This window comes from Callorhinus ursinus, unplaced genomic scaffold (genome assembly GCF_003265705.2).
Source record: "Callorhinus ursinus isolate GAN/ISIS: 27379988/994484 unplaced genomic scaffold, GSC_fseal_2.0 scaffold56, whole genome shotgun sequence".
In the NCBI taxonomy this organism is placed as follows: domain Eukaryota; kingdom Metazoa; phylum Chordata; class Mammalia; order Carnivora; family Otariidae; genus Callorhinus; species Callorhinus ursinus.
This window is the reverse complement of record NW_027397118.1, coordinates 2,648,018-2,669,900: the sequence shown is the minus strand read 5'-3', so window position 1 is coordinate 2,669,900 and position 21,883 is coordinate 2,648,018. Positions and strand designations below refer to the sequence as shown.

The 21,883-nt window shown below is 38.7% G+C and overlaps 2 protein-coding genes and 1 pseudogene across 5 annotated transcripts in view; 1 reads left to right on the top strand and 2 right to left on the bottom strand.

Moving 5' to 3' along the window:
* Nucleotides 1-1,291: 1,291 nt before the first annotated feature.
* Nucleotides 1,292-5,003, bottom strand: LOC112809066 (large ribosomal subunit protein eL31). The gene is made up of 2 exons (XM_025852399.2): nucleotides 4,991-5,003; nucleotides 1,292-1,714 (listed from the first exon to the last, which is right to left on the bottom strand). Exon 2 carries the CDS (start codon nucleotides 1,701-1,703, stop codon nucleotides 1,326-1,328), a length of 378 nt encoding a protein of 125 aa, XP_025708184.1. The 5' UTR covers nucleotides 1,704-1,714; nucleotides 4,991-5,003; the 3' UTR covers nucleotides 1,292-1,325.
* Nucleotides 3,976-21,883, top strand: part of RBL2 (RB transcriptional corepressor like 2) — a 49,350-nt gene continuing 31,442 nt past the window's right edge. For 2 of the 4 annotated variants that reach the window (XM_073884367.1, XM_025852323.2), the window contains exons 1-8: nucleotides 3,976-4,315; nucleotides 6,857-6,987; nucleotides 9,253-9,453; nucleotides 12,964-13,028; nucleotides 16,827-16,955; nucleotides 19,993-20,153; nucleotides 20,246-20,310; nucleotides 20,915-21,101. In XM_073884367.1, coding sequence (XP_073740468.1) covers nucleotides 4,076-4,315; nucleotides 6,857-6,987; nucleotides 9,253-9,453; nucleotides 12,964-13,028; nucleotides 16,827-16,955; nucleotides 19,993-20,153; nucleotides 20,246-20,310; nucleotides 20,915-21,101 — 1,179 coding nt within the window. In that variant the 5' untranslated portion in view covers nucleotides 3,976-4,075. Of the gene's footprint in view, nucleotides 4,316-5,177; nucleotides 5,274-6,856; nucleotides 6,988-9,252; nucleotides 9,454-12,963; nucleotides 13,029-15,173; nucleotides 15,603-16,826; nucleotides 16,956-19,992; nucleotides 20,154-20,245; nucleotides 20,311-20,914; nucleotides 21,102-21,883 lie in introns of those variants that run through there. The other 2 variants (XM_025852324.2, XM_073884368.1) reach the window with 2 other exon arrangements.
* On the bottom strand, nucleotides 18,432-19,928 carry LOC141371093 (large ribosomal subunit protein uL18-like; annotated as a pseudogene).

Genomic DNA, 21,883 nt, shown 5'->3' with positions numbered 1-21,883 from the left:
TCTTTGATTAATTGTGGGAGACACATAAACAAATTGGAACACAAGTTGAAGCCACAGTAGCCATAAAAGCCATCTGATCACTCATCTGAAAGGAATACAACACTTATAGCTTCATGACCATAGGAAATAAATTTAAAATTGTTTTTTAAATTTAAGAATAATGACATTCTATCAGTTTCGGGTGTATATTGCCGTGATTCGATATTTTTATACATTATGAAATAATCCTCATGATAAGTCTAGTTACCATCTGCCAGTGTACAAAGTTATTAGAATATTATTGACTCTATTCCCTATGCGGTACATTACATCCCTATGACTTATTTATTTTATAACTGGAAGTTTGTACCACTTAGTCCTCAAACGTAAATTTCATTGGGGGTGGGAATGTGAAATGATAGAGCTACTTTAGAAAAAAAAATTGACAGTTTCTTATAAAGTTTAACATTTACCATGTAACCCAGTAATACCGCTCCGCCTTCACCTGCTAGACTTCTCCCTGTGTGCCCATGGGCCTTTCCTCAGTCTGCACATGTGACTTTCTTATGAGGCCACACATTTATGACTTCATTTAACCTTAAGTACCTACTAAAAGCCCTATCTGCAGATACAATCACACTGGGGATTAGGACTTCAACATATGAATTTGGGGAGGATACAAACATTCAGTCCACAGCACACTCCTAGGTGTTGACCCAAGAGTAATGAAAAACTTACGTTATGCAAAAACATTTACATAAATGTGATGGTAGCTTTTCTCACAATCGCCCCAAACTGTAAACAACCAAGATGTCTTCAACTGTTGAATGGATAAATAAATGTTGGGACACTCATACAATAGAATATTACTTATCAATAAAAAGGAACAAGCTACGGGCACATGGATGAATCTGAAAGGCATTATGCTAAGTTGAAAGAAGCCAGAATCAAGGGCTACATATTGTATGATGACACTTATGTGACATTTTGGAAAAGAGGAAAAACTATGGGGACAGAAAATTGGTCCATGGTTGCCAGAGGGTATATAATGAGGGGCTTACTAACAAGGGGCACTAGGAAATTTTTCAGGTGATAGAAATGTTCTATAGTGTGATTGTGGTGAATATAACTATATGTATTTGTCAAAATTCATAGAACTGTACACTTACAAGAGTAAATTTTACCGCACGCACATTACACCTCGACGAGTCTGACATAAAAGAATAAAAAGAAGGATACTTGAAAAAATTCATTTGTATATACGTTTTTGCTGAAAGAAAATAGGAAAGGAATCCATAAAGAACTTTTTTTTTTTTAGTTTTATACCTTTATTTGACAATCAGCGATTAGTTCTCATCCACATTAACTGTCTGTAGATTTTTGAAAGTGGTGACAGGTACATAGGTAACCAGTGTGTAGAGCTTGTTTGGTGAATCTTCATCCTCGTTACGTTTTCTGGACAACCGCACGCGGATACGGTATGGAACATTCCTTATTCCTTTGGCCCAGACAGCTTTGTTGAGCCTGGTGTCAATGCGCACATCTGGAGTTCCCATCTCCTTCATGGCAAATTTCCGGATCTCTTTGAGTGCCCGAGGGGCACGCTTCTTAAAACCCACTCCATGGATGCGCTTGTGAATGTTGATGGTGTATTCTCTGGTCACTACTTCGTTGATGGCAGAACGGCCTTTCTTCTTCTCGCCACCCTTCTTCGCGGGAGCCATTCTGCCGGGCCCTGGTTGGAAAGGATCCATAAAGAACTTTTGAGCACAAAACTTATCAGGATAAAATTTTGTTGGAGTGGAACAGGAATATGAGGTAAAGGAGAGAAAGGTAGGATATAAAATTTCTAATTGTTAAACCAAAGTTTTGTCATGGATTTTTAAAATGGATGACAATGAGTATCAAATTGTTATGAGTCCATTGGATATAGGCTAGTAACAGTTTTGTTTTTAAAGGTTCATAGTTGCATGTTGGATATTACACCTGATCAAACTTTTAATGAAAAGTTTGAGATGTCAACTTTAAAATATGCTAGAAGGTAGTTCTTTTAGGGGGACATGACCAAAAAGTTTCAAGACCACTGTGTTTTGTTTTGCTTTGTTTTGTTTTGTTTTTTGTCTTATAAAAGTTTATGTGAAGATTCACAGTTAAGCTTTGACATTCTATTGGGCTATCATATCACAACAGGGTAAGGATTTTACACATGCAAAATTGAGGCTCGTATAAAAACAGTTGATAGATAGCTTGTCTTATTCATAGGAGTTTGATTATTTTTTCGTTTTCTTTTTTTCTTTTTTTATCTAGGCTCCACGCACAGTGTGGAGCCCAACTCGGGGCTCAAACTTATGACCCTGAGATCAAGGCCTGAGCCGAAATCCAGAGTCGGATGCTTAACCGACTAAGCCACCCAGGCACCCCAGTGTTTGATTATTTATTGCTGCATAACAAGTCATTCTAAAACTTTGTTTCTTGAAAGAATAATAATCATTTCTTTTGCCCACAAATCTGCAGTTGGGCCGGAATCGGTGGCAAGGTTCATCTCTGCTCCATACAGCATTAGCTGGAACAGCTTGATGGAAGGCTGGAGGATCTGCTTCCAAACTGGCTCATTCAGTATAGCTGGGGCTGAGGGTCAGGGGCCTCAGATCCTATGCAAATGGTCAGAACTGCGGAACTCTCCTTCAAACCTCTGTAGTAAGAGATGACCAAACCATATAGCACAGCTTCTAGCAGCACAAGGCTGTGCCCTAGGATGACTGCAGCCCTGCATTAAAATGCCTGTCTGAGAAAACTCAAGGCTGCCAGAATTTACCTTTAGCCAACACCTGATGATAGATCCCAGACCCCCCTTTCTTACAGCATTTACCCAAAACGGCTTCCAATGGTGACTCCCTCTGTCCCTTTGAGGTGTGTATGTATCTCCTGCAATTTGAAGTGTCTTTCTCAATGATCTGAAAGCCACATAGGGCCTCTGTCTCCTAGTCTCTGTAGGAAGATAGAATCCTAACTTCAATAAATTGCCTGCTAGTAGATACAGCTGGCCTGATCACATTGAGACTCACCAACCCTCTGTAATTTTTTGGTTGAGCGCCACTCTCTCCCATCTCTAGTCCTTCATTCTCCCTTTAAGTCATCCCATCACCTCTGCACAGATTGGAGTGGAGCTCAGCTCCTTCACTTATGGTCACTAGTGTCTGAATCAAATCTGTTTTCACCCCTTTAACTAATGCCCAGCTTTGTCTACCATCGATAATATGCTGCTCCAAGTAACCTGGGTTTCCTCACAGTATGGTGGCTGGGTTCAAAGGGTCACTGAAGAGAGAAGGAAGTGACCCCCTGGCAATCAGCAATACATTACTGGTTCTTCAAACACAAAAATGTTTTATACTGTACCCACTTATAAGTCAAAGAGGATTGTTATTAAAGTGATTCAAGTCTGAAAGAGAAAGCAAAATAAAAATGTAGGAATAAAGTTAAGCCAATTGAGGATAGTACAAAAGTATCACTTAGAGTGAAGGTAAATTTGCCCTTTGGGAAATAAAACAATTACTGCTTTAAAAAAAAATCCAATATTTATTTGAAAGGCTCACATAAAATTAAAACATAGGAAAGAACGAGAAATTAGGAGCGATGCGGAAATTCAAACTTAGGCAGACAGTCCCTTGCTTGCTATTGTTCTTATTTTAGACATAAGGACATTCAGATAATGAGTATTAATTTTGGAGCTACCTTGGATACGAAACCATCACAAGTCAATGTTTTTGGGGTGTTTTCTCTTCCCTACAGCGCTGCCGAATGGTCCCGCCACGGGGACGTACTTAAAACGTAGCAAAGCCGCTTTTATTTTAGCCCAAGGAACACTACGTGGGTTGATTTTTTTCAAAATGAGGTTTTTGACCCGCGTGGGCCTCCGGCTCGGACTACATTTCCCAGCAGGCCACGCTCGGAACTACGGGTGCCTATATGAGGTCTAGCTTCCTTGGTGGCGGCGCAGTCGCCGTGCGGACGGCCGACGGGCGGGCGCTTCGCGGTTTGAATGGCTGCGGGCTCGGGCCCTCAGCTCACCTGAGGACCGGCCGCCCAGGGGTGCGCTATGCCTTCGGGAGGCGACCAGTCGCCGCCGCCCCCGCCTCCTCCTCCGGCGGCGGCAGCCTCGGATGAGGAGGAGGAAGACGACGGGGAGGCGGAGGACGCCGCGCAGCCGGCGCGGTCGCCGGCCCCTCAGACCCAGCAGCGGTTCGACGAGCTGTGCAGCCGCCTAAACATGGACGAGGCGGCGCGGGCCGAGGCCTGGGACAGCTACCGCAACATGAGCGAGAGCTACACGCTGGAGGTGCGCCCGGGGGAGGAGAGGGGGGGCTTTCCGGGCCTAGTCGTCGCGCCCCGCCGCGGAAATGGGGCTCCTCCCCTCCCCGGGTCGAGCGCCCAGCAGGGACCCTCGGGCAGGCCCCGGGTCTCCGGTCCCCAGCCTGCAGAGCGGTGGGAATCCTCCCCGGGCACCTTGGTCCTGGAGACCTGGCTTTCGGAAAGCCCTTAGCGGCCCTGCAAGTGAACCCCGTCTCGCAGCTGTTCCCTTTCGGGTTCCGAGTGGGGAACACCTCTTGCCCTAAAGTGGCAGCGCGAGGCTGAGGTCGTGCTGGGGTCACGATTGCAAAAATACAACCACCTTGTTGGCAGAATGAACAGGTGCAGTTGTTGAGACCGTGAGGAGAAGGGGAGGGGACTTGGCTGTGCTCCCACGGAGATTGGCCCGATTTTAGCGCCTCGGTTGCCAGGCTGCTCCTTCAGTTCTTTTCCTGCTGTACCAAATTGCCTTTGTCCCGGCACTGCATCCGTAGAGCAAACGCGTCGTTAAGTTTCGGGCTGTGTTTGTGTGTAAACTAGGGCGAATCTTCCTGAGGGCAGATGAAACGGGCTTTCTGCCTACCTGCACTTGGATAAATGCCCCCCCCCCCCATTTGTCCCTAGGAAGTCCGGACTGCGACGACCTTGAGGACGTTTTGCTCACCCCAGACGTTGCACAGGACTCTATAGCCGCTGTGATTTAGGCATGTTATGTCCCTTTCTTCGGACGGGGCTTGCAGATGAGGAAAATGGCCATTCTAGCCAGTGAGGCTCAACTCTGTAGGCACCTCCCCTTTGTGGACCAATGGGAAGTGACACGGAAGTCTGGATTGTTTATCAGCTGTTTGCTTGTGTGTGGCATTAAACAGGAGGCCATAGGATTTTCTTAAGTTGTTTTACAGTTTGTGGAAAGAGCGGGGCAAATAGAATGGGAAGGCCTAACCAAGGTATTGTTTAATTATAATAATAGGGTGTTTTTGCCTGCATGTAACTCACTAAGGCTACTATTTATTCTTGCATTAATAGAATCTTATTTCAATTCCTTCTCCCTGTAGTTACATCTACAGGGTGGGGGGAAAGGCTAGTAATATGGTGGCTTTAGAACTTGACAGACCTAGGTGACTTTGGGCAATTTACTTAACCACTCCAAAACTCAGTTTTGTGATATGTAAATTTGAGATATTTGTACCTACATCAGCCTTGTTCTGAAGGTTTAATCAGGTAATGTGTAGTTTCTTGCACATAAGGCAGTCATGGACAGTGCTTGTGCTTGAGAGTTTACCGAGCTCCTTCCTATGCTTAGGTGATGTGGCCTAATAGGCCACATTCCTATTTATTTCTCAGTGGTTCTGTGGTCAGTGGTTCCAGTGGTTCTTTGGTGATGGGCATAAGTGTTTCCAAATAAGCTCTTATTTTGTCCTCAGGATAATCTTTTAAATTGGATAGAACAAGTATTAGCATCATACAGCTGAAGTATTTCAACCCATAGGGATTAAGTTGTATGAAGTCCAGTGTTACATAAGCAAGTGACAAACAATTGATGGTTAGTAAATTATTTTTGAAAACACATGTTTAATTCCTCAGTTTTTTAAAGACTGGATTTCAGATTCTTAGCTCAGTTTACCCAATGAATGAATGAATATTCATCTATCAAATACTTCTTTATTACCTCTTCTTTGCCAGATACTGTTGTAGTTGATGGGGACAGAGCAGCGAACAAAACTTAAAAATCTCTGCCCTTGTGGAGCTTGTAATCGGGTATGCTGTAAGATAACATAGGATGTCAGTCTCATGGAAGTGTACAATGGAAAATAAGACTCATGATATTTTTAAGAAGATTTTATTTGAGAGAGAAAGAGAGACAGAGATAGCAACAGAGATAGCGAGAGAGAGAGAGAGAGAGAGAGAGAGAAGGAGCAGGGAGGAGAGGGAGAAGCAGACTCCCCGCTGAGCAGGCAGCCTGATGCAGGGCTTGATGCGGGGCTCGATCCCAGGACCCTGAGATCATGACCTGAGCCGAAGGCAGACACTTAACTGACTGAGCCACCCGGACGCCCCTCATATGATATTTAATACAGAGTATTGGTTATAGAATTTTATCTTTTGATTTCTTGTATTTTCTGTGCTTTATTCTTGTAACTCATTTCATTCTCACAGCCTTCAGATAAGAAAATTGAGTCTCTGTGACTGTTAATTGTCCCACACTGGGACACCCAGGGCATGTATGCTGAGAGAGTGAACCAGGTAGAATCCTTATTGCCCTTTATGATCTTGCAAGTAACATAGCATCGTTTTCACCTATGCTATGAGTTGAGACAGTTGAAAATGAGGGAGCAGAACACAGATTCCTCTCTCTCAGTGTGAAAATGTCAATGTCAGAGTATAAGGAGCACATGGGATAGAGCCGTCATTGAAAATACAGTTTCCCACAAACATAAAAATAGTGCCTTCCATTTAATCTAAAAAGTTTATTATATTGAAATGTTTACATAGCTCATTAGCTAAAACTCAATTTTCTTTTATTTTACAGGGAAATGATCTTCACTGGTTAGCATGTGCCTTATATGTGGCTTGCAGAAAATCTGTGCCAACTGTAAGCAAAGGGACAGTTGAAGGAAACTATGTATCTTTAACTAGAATCCTGCGATGTTCAGAGCAGAGGTAACTGTCAGAGTTTGAAAGGTAGAATGTGACGAATATGAAAGCTCAAAAATCATACTGATAGTAAGAATTCTGTCATCATTTCCCAGGCGTTTGTACCTATAGAGTGCTGAGTTTAGAAACTAGGTCATGGTTTTCCTTTAGCACATCTAAGTATCTATTATGTTTTACTCTTTAGTGAAAAGTACTGAAATTTTAATGTATTAGGCATTTGTATGAAGATTTTACTATTAAAGGTTATGACTTACTATTGTGCAGAATTGGCAGAATTCTAAATAAGGCTATTGAAAACTTTAGGATATACTCTAAATTATAAAGGTAAATAAAATAGGGTACTAAACTTAAAACTACAGGCACAGGATTTGTATTTTAATATATGGAATGTGTAAAGACTTCCCCATTTCCTGTTTGGGGGGGATAAACAACACTGTTACAATCAATTATTGAAAGGGTCAAATACTGTTTTAAAGAAGAGGCAAAAATTGCTTTTTCTATCTGTTGTGTAATTGAATTGATTATATTTATAATTTGTGCCTTTTGGGTGAATTTTCTTTTATGGCTTATTAAAGATTGGTGGAAAAAGAATATTTGGCACTTTGTGGGGGAGAATACCACAGTCAAAATTTATGTACCTAATGGCTTAAAACATTGCTTACTATTAAAATAACAAGAGATGTACTATTTTAGCTGTAGCCTATTTATTAACCTTGAACTCCATCCCAAGTTATATTTAGGCCTAAGAACAAGAGACAGTGCATAAAGAGTTGAACCCCTGAGCTGTAAACCTGCAGAAGTGCAAAAGTGTAATCGTTACGGAGAAGAAAAGGGGAGGCAGAGTAATCCAGTTAAGTGACGGATGAGGAACTTTAGAAGCAAAGGCCAAATTATGGAATCATCATCATAAACCGTAGTAAATCGAACTTATCCAGCATTTTAATGCAAGTAATACAGTCCTAGACTTCAGTTGTATTTCCATTTCAGAAACTCAGTTTCTATCTTTAAATTTTCACCTTTGAGTTCAGATTATTTACTTTTCTGCCATAACGAACTAAAATGGGTTAAAAACAAAGTATGTCGGGCAAAGATATTTATAATGTGTATAACTGACAAAAGATCAGTATCCAGAATTATATAAAGAGCTACTAACAAATGGTTGCATGATTGACAAGCAGCTACTAAACAAGGGGTAAAGAATGTGGTTTCCCAAAAGTCAGAACTCACATAGCTAATAGATATATGTAAAGATGTTCAATTTCACTAGTAACCAAGGAAGTTCAAATTAAAAACAAGGTATCTGTCATTCTCATCAGATTGGGGAAATTTGAAATCTGATAAAACCAGCTTTGGTCATTATGTGGGGAAATGGGAACTCTGTATTGCTGGTGTACCTTGGTGAGAGTATAAATTGGCATGGCCACTTGAATGGGAAATTTGACAATATCTTGTAAACTTGAAGATGCACAGTCTCTAACTCAGCAATTCTACTTCTTGGTGTCCCTAAAGAAGCTCTTACATCCAAGTACAAGAATGTGTTGTTACAGCATTTTTTTGTCATAAAGTAAAATTAGAAACCTCAATTTTCATTGGTTGGGGAATGAATGCAAAAAGTCATGGTAGTTCATATGAAGGAATATTTTTAACAATTAAAATGAAAGAGATCTGCATGTATCAATGTTAATCTCAGAAACATTGAATGAAAAAGCAAGTTGCAGAATGCTACTTACTGTATGATACTATTTATGTAAAATCTTAAAGCCACACACATAAAAGATAGTACTTACTGTTTATGGATACATATAGATCCATATAGTAGGTACACTAAGTAGTAAGTATTATAACACAGATTCAGACTAACTTTAGAATGGTGGTTATCTTTGGGGAGGCAGAGGGGGGCATGGGCTTGGCTGTTTTTGTAGAACCTGAAGCAAACATGGCAAAATCTATTCAATATGTTAATGTTTGTTAAATGGGGCAGTTGGGTACTTAAGTGTTGGTTACATTACTCTGATTAATTATTTTGTATCTTTATATTTTTCATAATTAAAAAAGTAAAACCCTCTGGTAATCTCAGAAAAATAGATTAGGAAAATCAGAGAAATAAAACCAATCTGTAAGAGATTAAGCTAGTCAGAGGCATGAATTGTGATTTTATCACTGTCTGAAAGTAATATAATTTAATGAGTTAAATTTTTGATTTAATTATATTTGTGTACCCTACCTTTGTGTTAATTTTGAAAATATCTCATTTTTTGTTTTTAATATCAGCTTAATTGAATTTTTTAACAAGATGAAGAAGTGGGAAGACATGGCAAATCTACCCCCACATTTCAGAGAACGTACTGAGAGATTAGAAAGAAACTTCACTGTTTCAGCGGTAATTTTTAAGAAATATGAACCCATTTTTCAGGACATTTTTAAATATCCTCAAGAGGAGCAGCCTCGTCAACAGAGAGGAAGAAAACAGCGGTATGTTTTTATATTTGTTAGTCAGGAATATGCTTTTTTTTTTTTTAATCTGTGCTACAGTTCTGATCCCTCAGTTCTTGTCCCTCAGTTTATTTTGTTAGTTTGTTTTGTTTCTTTAGAGAGAGAAAGAGTGCATGCACACGAGGTGGGGGGAAGGGCAGAGATAATCTTAGGTAGGCTCCAAGCCCAGCGAGGAGGCCATCGTGGGGCTCAGTCTCACAACCCATGAGATCATGATCTGAGCAGAAATCAAGGTTTGGTCACTTAACTGACTGAGCCACCCAGATACCCCTATTGTGCTAGTCTTAAAAAAACAAATGTGATTTCATAAATACACTGTCTTTCCAGTAGCTCTCTTTTAATAATAATTTCTTCTCATTTCATGTTAGCCATGAAGAATTTGGCTTCCTTCATATTGCAAAATGCATGGAGTTATCATTTCTGTAAACTTTCCCTTTTCATTTAAGTACCCAAAAATATAAAAGTCAGATCTTAGATATTTTTGCCAATTGGCCACCTTGGGTATAGAATTTGACTCCTTAATTTTCTGTTATTGGCTATGTTGACTATTTCTATTATTTGACTTTTATGTCCAGCTTAGTAACAGATAATCCCCTCTGAACTGGCTTCTGTATGTATTTTGAAGTTTACGATCAATCAAGAGTACAGAAACTGGATGCAGGAGAGTAGGGGACCTGAAACGATTATGAATTTGTGCTTTCTGATCATGTCTGCAAAATCTATCAACTTACTCTGGCTCAATGTTTTCCATCTTTCCTGACAGATAAAGGCAATCATGTGATGCACATTCTCTACCTTGATCATGAACGCTTTTTCACAAAGTAAAAATGGAAATTGTTCTTAAACTAGAACTAGAACAATGTTGACAAGAAAAGTCAGGGAAAAGGAGTTATTATAATTGAATGAATAATGTCTGCCTCTCTTTCTTTCTTTTTTTTTTTTGCCTCTCTTTCAATATAAAATTTTTTCCCAAATTGTGAAGGATGTTTACAGTAGGTGAGGAGTTTTCTTTTTTTTTTTAATTTTTATTTATTTATTTGAGAGAGAGAGTGAGCAAGTGAGAGAGAGAAATGGAGCAGGGGCAGAGGGAGAGAGAGAAGCAGATTCCCTGCTGAGCAGGGAGCCCAACATGGGGCTCGATCCCAGGACCCTGGGATCATGACCTGAGCTGAAGGCAGACGCTTAACTGACTCAGCCACCCAGGCATCCCAAGTGAGCAGCTTTTAAAAAATAAAAGAAACTATGTACTTTCTTAGATAGTTGACTCCACTGCTAAGGAAGCAGCTGCTCTAGTTTGCTTGTAGTTTTGGAGAACTATTTCCAAAGTTTGGATAGATGCTTTGTTCTAAGTCTGAACGAGGCTGATGTCATTTACAGGAAGATAGAGAATATCTTCTTTCTTTGGAGTGTTGTAGAAAATGATTTTAGATTGCACTTGCTTTGATAATTTGGTAGTGTATGTATACTACCTAATTATAGTTAAGAAAATTGTAAGATAACTTTATTTTAAAAATTTTACATTTAGATCACTCTGTATACATTTATTAGTACTTTTGGTTAATAGTAGTAACATACACCATTTACTGAGCATTTATTATGGGGACTGTTCTAAGATTTAAATCTGTATTACTTCAGTGAATCCTTATGACAACCGTATGAGGTTTCTGATGTTACAAGTGGAGAAACATACACCCTTGAGAGGTGAAGTAATTTAGTCAGGGTCACACAGTGAGTGTGGAGCTATTGAAATTAGTGGTCTGCTTGCAGAACCCAGATGTTTCACCATGACTCTGTACTACATCTCACATACACTTTGAATATTTGTCACTGGGTATTTATTGAGAACTTCCTGTGTGAAGTATGTTGTTAAGTATTATATAGGACACAAGTATTTATTTATTTATTTTTGAGAGAGAGAGAGAGAGAATCTTAAGCAGGCTCAATGCTCAGTGCAGAGCCTGACACGGGGCTCAGCCCCACAACTCTTGAGATCATGACCTGAGCCGAAATCAGGAGTTAGATCCTTAACCGACTAAGCCGCCCAGGCACCCCAAGACACAAGTCTTTAAAAAAAAAAAAAAACCCCAAACCCACAGCCACTGTCTTTTGAGGGCTTACAGTATAGTTGTGGAGAGGAGGCATGTAGAAATGTGAAAGATAACAGAAACGTACAACTTCTGAGCCAAAATTAAACCACTGTGCATGAGCCAGTTCACTAAGGTTCCATGGAATAAGGAACAGTGGTGGGATTTCGATGGGTGAATTTGGAGATATAGATAGAGCCTTCATTGCATAGGACAAAGAAAGAATACACCAAAGTGGCAAAGTAAGAGGCGTTTGGCCTAGTAGGTTAAATTCTAGGGTTCTCAAGTTAGAGTTTTTAGAGTGGCTTGAGTGTTGAGCTAAAAAGTTTGGCTTTTATCTAGGGAGGCATTAAAACTGAATAGTTCTCATGTGCCTGTGGTAGGGAGGCCACTTCTATTTTGTATTTTTTGATTTTTTAAAGATTTTATTTATTTATTTATCTTAGAGCATGCACGAAAATGGGGAGGAGCAGAGGGAGAGAGAATCTCAAGCAGACTCTGCTCTGAGTGTGGAGCCCAATGAGGGGCTTGGTCTCACGACCCTGAGATCATGACCTGCGCTGAAATCAAGCGTCAGACGCTTAACCAACTGAGCCCCCCGGCACCCCGAGAGGCCACTTTTAAAAAGCAGGGCACTGACATTTAATCCTTGCCATGGACTGGTGACTTAAGTACAAAACTATGCCCAAGTAGAATAATCGTTCAGTAGATGAAGAGACTGAGGCACATGGAGAGCAAGTATGCCTTGCGAAGGACAGTGGGGGAGCTAAACCTCAGAGCTCTCCTCAGAGCTCCTTGTTGGGGTGTGGAGACCACAGATGTCTTATCTAAACATCGCCAGAGGTTCTGGTAGAAAAGCTAAGAGCTTAAAACAGCTCTGAAACTCTCTTCAGCATACAGCTTTGGCAAAATAGAATGGATCGTCTTAACGATAAAGGATAAAGAATTCTAGGAAGCCCAGAATTTACATTAAATAGTCCTTTTGTGACTTGATGTAATCTGGAATGTCTTTAGGGAGAGAGGGTTTACAGTTCATCAGCTGTGATAAAGGAAAGAAAAAATGAGAGAATAATCTCTCAAGAATATACACTGGTCCGAAAGCAGCATTAGCCTTGCTGATGTCATCTGAAAGAACTGTTGTTACTCATTTTCTACCTTACCTGTCTTGACCTTGAGAACTTTTTATAGTTCTTCAGAATTTTCTTTTTTCTGGGATGAGCTCTTTCCTTGGCTTTGTCCTTACCAGTATTTGGTTGGAGCAGAACTTCTTGCACGTTTTCTGTGTGAAGTGAATCTGCTCTTACTCCCTTTAACTGTGGGTTTGGTGTCTCACCTACTTTATAGTCATTTGTGATGTCTTTTTCAAATGCTTCTGTTATCTCATGACTTTTTTCGTCCCCCAAAGGCGACAGCCCTGTACCGTGTCCGAAGTTTTCCATTTTTGTTGGGTGCTCTTTATATACGCAAAAGGTAAGACAGAGCAATATTTATCTAGGTGTTAGCTTATTTAAATGTTCACATACTACTTTTGTCAACCTGTAATGTGTATCAGGGAAAGATGCTCACTGGAAAATTTCTTAAGGGTTTTAGTCTCAGATTCATTTTTAAGTATTGCCTTTTCATAAAAGTCTTTTGAATTTCTTTATAATGTCCAAAACTTCTTTCGTTAAATGGAAAATCCTTTAATTTTGTTCTTATGTAACATCTTTTCCACTGAAAGCTATTCTTCTGAGTTATGGACTGAAAATACATTAGTGGTCTGTACTGGTATCTTGAGCTGTATTTTTCATGAGCCACGTCTTACTTTGCTTAGGGTGACTGCTCATCCTCAGTATGTGTAGTTCGGATTACTTTTTGCATTTTGTTCAGATAAATATACTTGCTCAAATGCCTTTGGATACAATTTATTTTCTCCCCCTTCTCATCTCCCGTAACTTACCCAAGGTTTGTATTCAGTGAAATATGTTTTGTTTTGTTTTTTTTGGAGGGGTCCTCTCTAAATTTCTATGTAGAAATGATTCTTAGTAATCTCAAAAAGAAAAGAAAGTACAGTTACGTTAATTACACACTATGTAGAATGCCTTTGCTATTAAGAGAACCCAATAAAATACAAAGTTATAATCAAAGAATCATAGAGCGAGAAGGAATTTCATAAATGTAAGAGATTCTCATTATTAGATCAAGTAGCCCAAATTATTTACGTTTAAGATTGGTAACTGAAGCCCAAAAACTAGCTGCTAGAAACAGAGCTAGGATTTGAACCTGCATCTAGCTCTTGGTTTCGTGCCAGATGTGAAGGCCCTCTAGCAAGGATGTGTCACTCCACTGCTCTCGGGGTTTGATGTATCTGATTATAGCTGGTCCTCTGTCGCTAGTTGAGTGAGAGCTCAGCCTTCTTCCCTGAGCTACATGGTTGATTGAAGGTATTATGCTAACTGAAATAAGTCAATCAGAGAAAGACAATTATATGGTTTCACTCATATGTGGAATATAGGAGGTAGTGCAGAGGATCACAGGGGAAGGGAGGGAAAACTGAATGGGAGGAGGTCAGAGAGGGAGACAAACCATGAGAGACTCTTGACTCTGGGAAACAAACAGAGGGTTGCGGAGGAGAAGGTGGGTGGCAGGATGGGACAACTGGGTGGTAAGCATTGGGGAGGGCACGTGATGTGATGAGCACTGGGGGTTCTATAAAACTGATGGCTTATTGAACTAATGATGTACTATATGTTGGCTAATTGAATTTAAATAAGAAAAGAAGAGAAAAATCTTTCTTCTGCCAAAAATAAGCTGTTAGTTATTTTGTTTTCCATCACACTGGCATGTTTCTTTAGTGGAGATAAATGTGATATGGTAAGTGGTACAAAATAAAGGCGTAGGAGCATATAAACTGTTCTCATACTGTCACTTGCTGTCACTTTTAGTTTGCCGTGGCTGGTATTATATACAGTATTAATCTTGTCATTCGATTGTGGGCAGGTATATCTGACTTCTGGGATTTTTATCTGTTTTGTTTATGTCTTTTATGGTGTCCGTGTACCTGGGAGTGAATGTGTTTGGTACTACATAAACTATTTACAAAGAATGTTTTGTCCTTATTTCATTTTGGTCTCACTTGATCACCTGGGGTGGCATATTTTTTGTCTCTGCAGTTAACTCAGTGTTTGAGTTTTATTATTCCATCTATAATTTGTTTAATCTGAAGAGTGTCTGACACTCTGATCTTTTATGATTCACTAGGATCTTTTCTAATAGAGTTGTTTAATTCGTTTTATTCAGTTCTTGATTTAGTTATTTGGAGAGAGTTGTACTATTCTGTAGCCACCTTTCTCATGACTTCCCTGCAGCATATGGGCAATCCCAGATTATCTCATTCCTGATACATAAGCCAACTTTCTGCCCGTTATCTTTGTTGACTTCCTGTGGCAGTATACACCAGTGACAAGTTTGGGCTTGTCATCATGAAGGGCTTTGTGGCCTGAAGACCAAATGAGTTCCTGTTTTACACTCTCCAGTCTCCTCATTCCTGATAAATAAGCCAACTTCGGAGTTTAAACAAGTTATCTTTATTTGAAAGATAACTTATCTTACAAAGTGAGATTTATTTCTGAAGTCAGGATTTGAAATGTAAAGTATGTCGGGTTGGGACAGTCTTGGAGTTTAAGATTCTGATCTTTAGGGGCCTTTCTGTTTTTTCTTAGAAGTTATAGTGCTGCTGTTTTTTTGTTTTTTTGTTTTTTTTTTTCCTTTATGGCAAGTACAAACCAGTGACAAGTTTAGGCTTGTCAATCTGATGGGCTTTGTAGCTTGAAACCAGTAGGTGCCACTTCCTGTTTTACATTTGAGAAACTGAGTATACTTTAATATTAAACATCTTTATAGTGGAACCAGGCAAGTTAGTCTGGTTGTTATCAATGCAAAACTTAACCTATTAATTATCAATTGTCTTTCTGACAACAAAAAAAATTTTCTCTTTAATTCATCTAAGTTGATTTGTTGAATGTTTTCATCTATACAAAAAGAGAGTTATCCTGATATGTGGAGGTAAGTGGTAACTTTATTTGGAGGAAGGGGGGGGGAAGCCTGAAACAAAGTAGTGTGTGTGTGTGTGTGTGTGTGTGTGTGTGTGTGTGTGTTTGCATGTATTTGGGCAGGCATTACGTGTGAAAATGTTGAGGTTTAGAAATAATCCCTCAGATGTATGTTAGCTATTAAACTTGAATTCATGTGATGTTATAAGGGTGTAAAATCACTAGGAAGCATTCATATGCAGTGTTTAATGAGAAAAGGGATATGCTCGAAGTTATGAAAGATATCTAGAAATATTTCTTAGTTTCTAAGAATTGAACTGTTTACCTGCCTATAAAAACTGATTTCAGTGTTAAACTTAAAACTAGGATTGCAGAAATGACATGTTTCTATAGGTTTGAGGTTTGGTTTCTTTTTTCTTTGTTACCATGCATCTATGTTATTCCTAGGATATTGTTTTGTTTTGTTTTAGTTTCCCTCTTAGAACTGCTTTTTGTGCATCCCAAAGATGTTGGACCATTGTGTGTCTCCATGTATTTTAATTTTTTTTACTTTTTTGTTTTTAATTAAGTTTTAAATCTTAATTCCAGTATAGTTAACATACAGTGTTAATTAGTTTCAGGTGTATAATATCTAATTTTCTTGACAGAAAAATGTTTTCACACTAAAGAATTTCCTACAGTTTGAGATAATTTATGAAGTTGTTTGTTTAGAATTTTCAAAGAAAAAAACCAGTGATAAAATTTTGGTCAGCTACTAGGGATTTAATGCTTATTTAATGAATATTGAGTGAATGAATGTTGTTTTTAGTAAAGTTTTGGTTTTCATTACACTGAGAAATTTATTAGACTTTTAAGAGTAATATTTCAAAAATGTAAATTTGCCAGAACACTTCATGTAACTTTTTTTTTAAAGGTTTTTTTTTACGATTTTATTTATTTATTTGAGAGAGAGAATGAGAGAGAGAGAGCACATGAGAGGGGGGAGGGGCAGAGGGAGAAGCAGACTCCCCGCTAAGCAGGGAGCCTGATGTGGGACTCGATCCCGGGACTCCAGGATCATGACCTGAGCTGAAGGCAGTTGCTTAACCAACTGAGCCACCCAGGTGTCCCTTCATGTAACTTTTGAGTCAGCTTTGGTACAGTGTTGTAAATGTCGTTTTAATTAAAGGAAGAAGTTACTTTTAAAATATTGTAAAGTTGATGCAAATATACTCGATGACTGTTTACATTCCTGTAGGTAATTTCCCCATGATTAGTGATGATTTGGTCAATTCTTACCATCTTCTCCTGTGTGCTTTGGACTTGGTTTATGGAAATGCCCTTCAGTGTTCCAATCGCAAAGAACTGGTGAATCCTAATTTTAAAGGTAAGATTATAAATCGCAGATTACTGGACAACTCACATTTCTACATTGTGTTTACCCTTGGGAGTTGTGCACATACCACAGGTTTCCAGCATCAGAGAATATAAGTGCTTTGAAAAGCTCTATCATCATGGTTTTCCAGAGTACTTATAACTGCTTATCACCAGGAGTTGAGCTCTCTGTAAAAATATTTATGGAAAAAGCAATTGCAAATATTACAAACTGTAAAGTCTTTCATGGCAACTTGAGAAGTTTCTGCAATATATACTCAATAAGAAGAAGGAATTTAAAAATCCAGAGTAGCAAAGTGACATTAAAACTGATGTTGTTTTTCTACATTGCCAGGCTTTCACAAGTAGCTCAAAATGGATTTATTGAAATACTCTTCATTTCAATTTTTTTCCCTACAGAAGAGGAGTAGTAATGGTTGTAAATAAGTAAAATGAATTTTTAGCTCTTAAACTAAAAGATGAATAGAAATGATTGTTTTGGCAATGCATTTAGCAGGTTTTAAGGCATGTAATTTCTGTGAGTGATACACAGTAAGAGACCAAATCATAACTTACAATTAATATTATAAATATTAAACAGTATTTATAGATCTAGTATATAATGCTGTTGCTATTTGAATAATACCATGGTAGGGATAGGATTCTGAATGATTTTCAATTTTGGGGTGGTTGCAATTAGAATTTTAGCTTGTCCAACTCTCAAGGTAGATTTTTAAAGTTAGGAAGTTAGTTCCCTAGTTGCTCCTGCTTTGGTATATTTAATGTTTTTCATTTAATGTTTTTTTCTCTCCTTTCCTTTCTAACTCCCTCAAATTTATGTTTCCATATAGTGGCTGCTTTTCATTTTTCCACTCTTTAGTTTTTCTTATACTGAATCTAGGGCAAGAATAAGCTGTAAATCAATATGTTAAATCTTCCAATATAATGAAATGAAAGCTTATAAACTATATATACTTTGAATAGTAATGTTTTTCAAAGTCATATTTTTATTTGAATGTCAGACTTATTTGCAAAGTTATATTTTATTTTTATGTTTTTTAGATCTTACAATATACTAAAATTGCTTTTTTTAAGTGTCTCCAGATAAATAATTGAATAACTAAAATCTTTTGAGTAGTGATACACTTTACTTCTATTTATATTTATTTTTGTTTAAGTATAATTAACATACAATGTCATATTAGTTTCAAGTGTACACTATAGTGATTCAGCAATTCTATACATCACCCAGCACTCACCATGGTAACTGTAGTCACCGTCTATCACCATACAATGTTATTACGATATTACTGACTATATTCTTTATGTTGTACTTTTTGTCTCCATGACTGCTTATTTTTATTTATTTATTTATGTATGTATGTATGTATGTATGTATGTATGTATGTATGTATGTCAGCGGCTTGGTGAATAAGTTTTTTTATTGTCTTTATCTGAAAAATCTTCATAGGACTTGTGGTTTGGTTTATTAGCTTTCAGCAGCCTGTTCCTGAGCTCTAAGGAAGCTTGCCTTCTTCTGAGCTCCCTAATCTTTCTTCTGGGTAAGAGACCATTTTTTGGGATGGTTCCACCTCTTCTTTTTAACTTCTGTCTTAGGCTTCTTCTCATAGACTGGATTCTCTCAGGTAGTAGCGAGAGCTTTCTTATACATCTCCTTCACCATGTCTAGAGATACTTTGTTCTTTATGTATTGACAGAATTGTTCCTTGTAAGCATCTTCATCTTCTTCCATTAGGTAACACATATAATCTGCAACGTTCTGACCCATGACATGCTTCCGATCTTCTTCTGCATTGACTTCCTTGCTTTCCAAATCATAACCAAGGAATTGTTTGGTACTGTGAGTGACAGACAAGCCTCCATCCATAGCTCCCTTGAGGGCCCCCAAAACTTTATGTCCAGTAGTAGTTCTGGCCAGCCCTGCATCCAAATAGCAGGTGAAGGCACCAGGTTGATCACCAGTGCTTTCCACATTGCATTCATCTCTAATCATTTCCACTTGGCCTTCACAGATCTTGTCCCTGCCAAACCTGTTGAGGAGCCTACAGACCAGCAGCAGGTCCATACAATATGCTGCAGCATAATTTGTCAGGCTAGCCTTCACACCATACTTTGTGAGTTCATGAGCGTGAGCTGCACACACAATCATATCTCCTTCTATATGGGCATGAGCAGTCTGACAAATGATCTCTCTGTTGGTTACGTGGACCATCATCCTGTATTTTTAATCTGAATTACCAAGCATTTCTGAACATAGTTATCAGTCTTACCCTCTCACCTTCTAAATTTCACCTGGTATCTCCTGATGCAAGCCTTATTCTTGACAACTTTACGAACGCCATCCTACAGAACAGAGACTGGTTTCTGAGGCTCGCCACAGACCAGCACATCCTTGCCAATGCTTGTTATTTCTTGCCTTTTTGATACTAGCCATTCTGACTGGTGTGACACAGGTGGTATCTCATTGTGGTTTTGATTTGCATTTCCCTGATGATGAGTGATACTGAGCATCTTTTCATGTGTCTGTTAGCCGTCTGGATCTCTTCTTTTGAAAAATGTTTATTGAGGTCCTCTGCCCATTTTTGAATCGGATTGTTTGGTTTTTTGGTGTTGAGTTGTATGACTTCTTTATATATTTTGGATATTAACCCCTTACTGGATAAATCATTTGCAGATTTCTTCTCCCATTCACTAGGTTGCCTTTTTGTTTTGTTGATGGTTTCCTTTGCTGCGCAGAAGCTTTTATTTTGGTGTTGTCTCAATAGTTGATTTTTGTTTTTGTTTCCCTTGCCTGAGGAGACATATCCATAAATATGTTGCCAAGGATGATGTTGAAGAGATTACTGCCTAAGTTTTCTTTTGTCTATTTGCTATTTTTGAGGTAAATTTAGAGTCAAATTAGGCCCTTATATACTGTTTCCTGTATACTTATATGCTAACTCACGTGCTGATTAGACTTTTTCATTTATTACGATTTGACTTATTGAATATTACCTGACCTCTCTCTTCTGTGATTTTACTCATTGTAGGCCTGTCTGAAGATTTTCATGCTAAGGATTCTAAACCTTCCTCCGACCCACCTTGTGTCATTGAGAAACTCTGTTCCTTACATGATGGCCTAGTTTTGGAAGCAAAGGGAATAAAAGAACATTTCTGGAAACCCTATATTAGGAAACTTTATGAAAAAAAGGTTTGTAAGTAGTAAAGAAGTAATGTGAAAATATTTTCTGGGTAAAGATTTGTTTTAATATGCTGACTTAAGGATCTTTTCTTTCATCATAGCTCCTTAAGGGAAAAGAAGAAAATCTTACAGGGTTTTTAGAGCCGGGGAATTTTGGAGAGAGTTTGTGAGTACTTCTGTTATCAGACTGTTTTAATATTTTAAATTGCATACTTAGAAAACCTCAGAGTTTACTGTTTTTATTGTTTGTACCCTGGAAATACAGAATATGTTTTGTGGGAGAACATAGGAAAGCAGTGAAAAATTCCATCGACTGTTACTCTAAGCACATGGTTTTAAATTTATTGCAAATTGTGTGGCTGTTCTTGAAAGCTTTAATAGTTAAGAAATTCTTTTGGAACTATATAGGTTAAAAACGATGATGTGGAAGTAGTGAGGTCTTCACAGATGCCTAGAGCAGCTAGGAAAGATAACTCAGCATGTCACTAGAAGCTGCACCTGCCAGGCAGGCTGGTACAGGGCACCCACCCTGAAACACTGTCCGCAAAATACACCTACTGTACGGTGGAGTGGCTTACTGTAGCAAGCTTGTGTTTCATACACCTCGGTTTTTATAATTAGCAGTGGTCTGCAGTTTAGCTTGCACAAAATTATTAGAACTTTTTAGTAAATTAAAAAAATGAAATAACTAAATGGCCTAAAACATGAATTGAAATGGCAGTTCTGTGAGTGTATATGTTGTTTATTTTGCTTTCTTTCCCGCCCTCTAGTAAAGCCATCAATAAGGCCTATGAGGAGTATGTTTTATCTGTTGGGAATTTAGATGAAAGGATATTTCTTGGAGAAGATGCTGAAGAGGAAATTGGGACTCTCTCCAGGTGTCTGAATTCTGGTTCAGGAACAGAGACTGCTGAAAGGGTGCAGATGAAAAACATCTTGCAGCAGCACTTCGACAAGGTGAGCTGGCTGGGGCCAGGAGAGCCGAAGTGCAGGAGCAGACGTGTCAGATGTTCCATTTTACATGGGTAATTGTGTGTGTGTGCGCGCGCGCACATGTTGTACTTCTTCCAGTATGAAAAAGAAAATGCTTGTCATACTTAACTGAAAAAGTTGTCTGTGTTTACTGATTTAATTTTTGTTAACATCAGCTTTCAAAGTTTTGGGGTAGATCTGAGAGAGCATTTAATATAAATTTAAATGAATGTATCATGCTGATAGCTGTTGGTTTTGAAAAAATGGGCCAGTAATATGCAGTTTTTATTTATTGAACATGGTAGACACAGAAAATGTCAGTTGACCTGAAGGGTGCCTTCATCTAGACACTAGAGAAACTGAGAAAATGTAGTCTTTTTTTTTTTTTTTTAAGATTTTATTTATTTATTCATGAGAGAGAGAGAGCGAGAGAGAGAGAAAGAGAGAGAGGGGCAGAGGGAGAAGCAGGCTCCCAAGGAGCAGGGAGCCCGATGCGGTCCTGGGATCATGACCTGAGCCGAAGGCAGATGCTTAACCATCTGAGCCACCCAGGCGCCCGAGAATCTGTAGTCTTTAGGAAAATTCTGTTAAACTGAGTTTCAGGATCATGGTGTTATTTCTTGCATACACTTAGGGTGATGGAGACTAAGAGTTTCCCAATTCTGTTGTGATGTTCAAAGAAAATATACAGCTTTTGACAAGTGCCTTCAGAGGCAGTGTGGATAATTCCAAGGGGTAATTCACCTGTAAGATCAAACTTAAGACTG

Bases quoted from the DNA above. Each gene is read 5' to 3' on its own strand.
- LOC112809066 (XM_025852399.2), bottom strand. From the start codon at position 1,703: ATGGCTCCCGCGAAGAAGGGTGGCGAGAAGAAGAAAGGCCGTTCTGCC.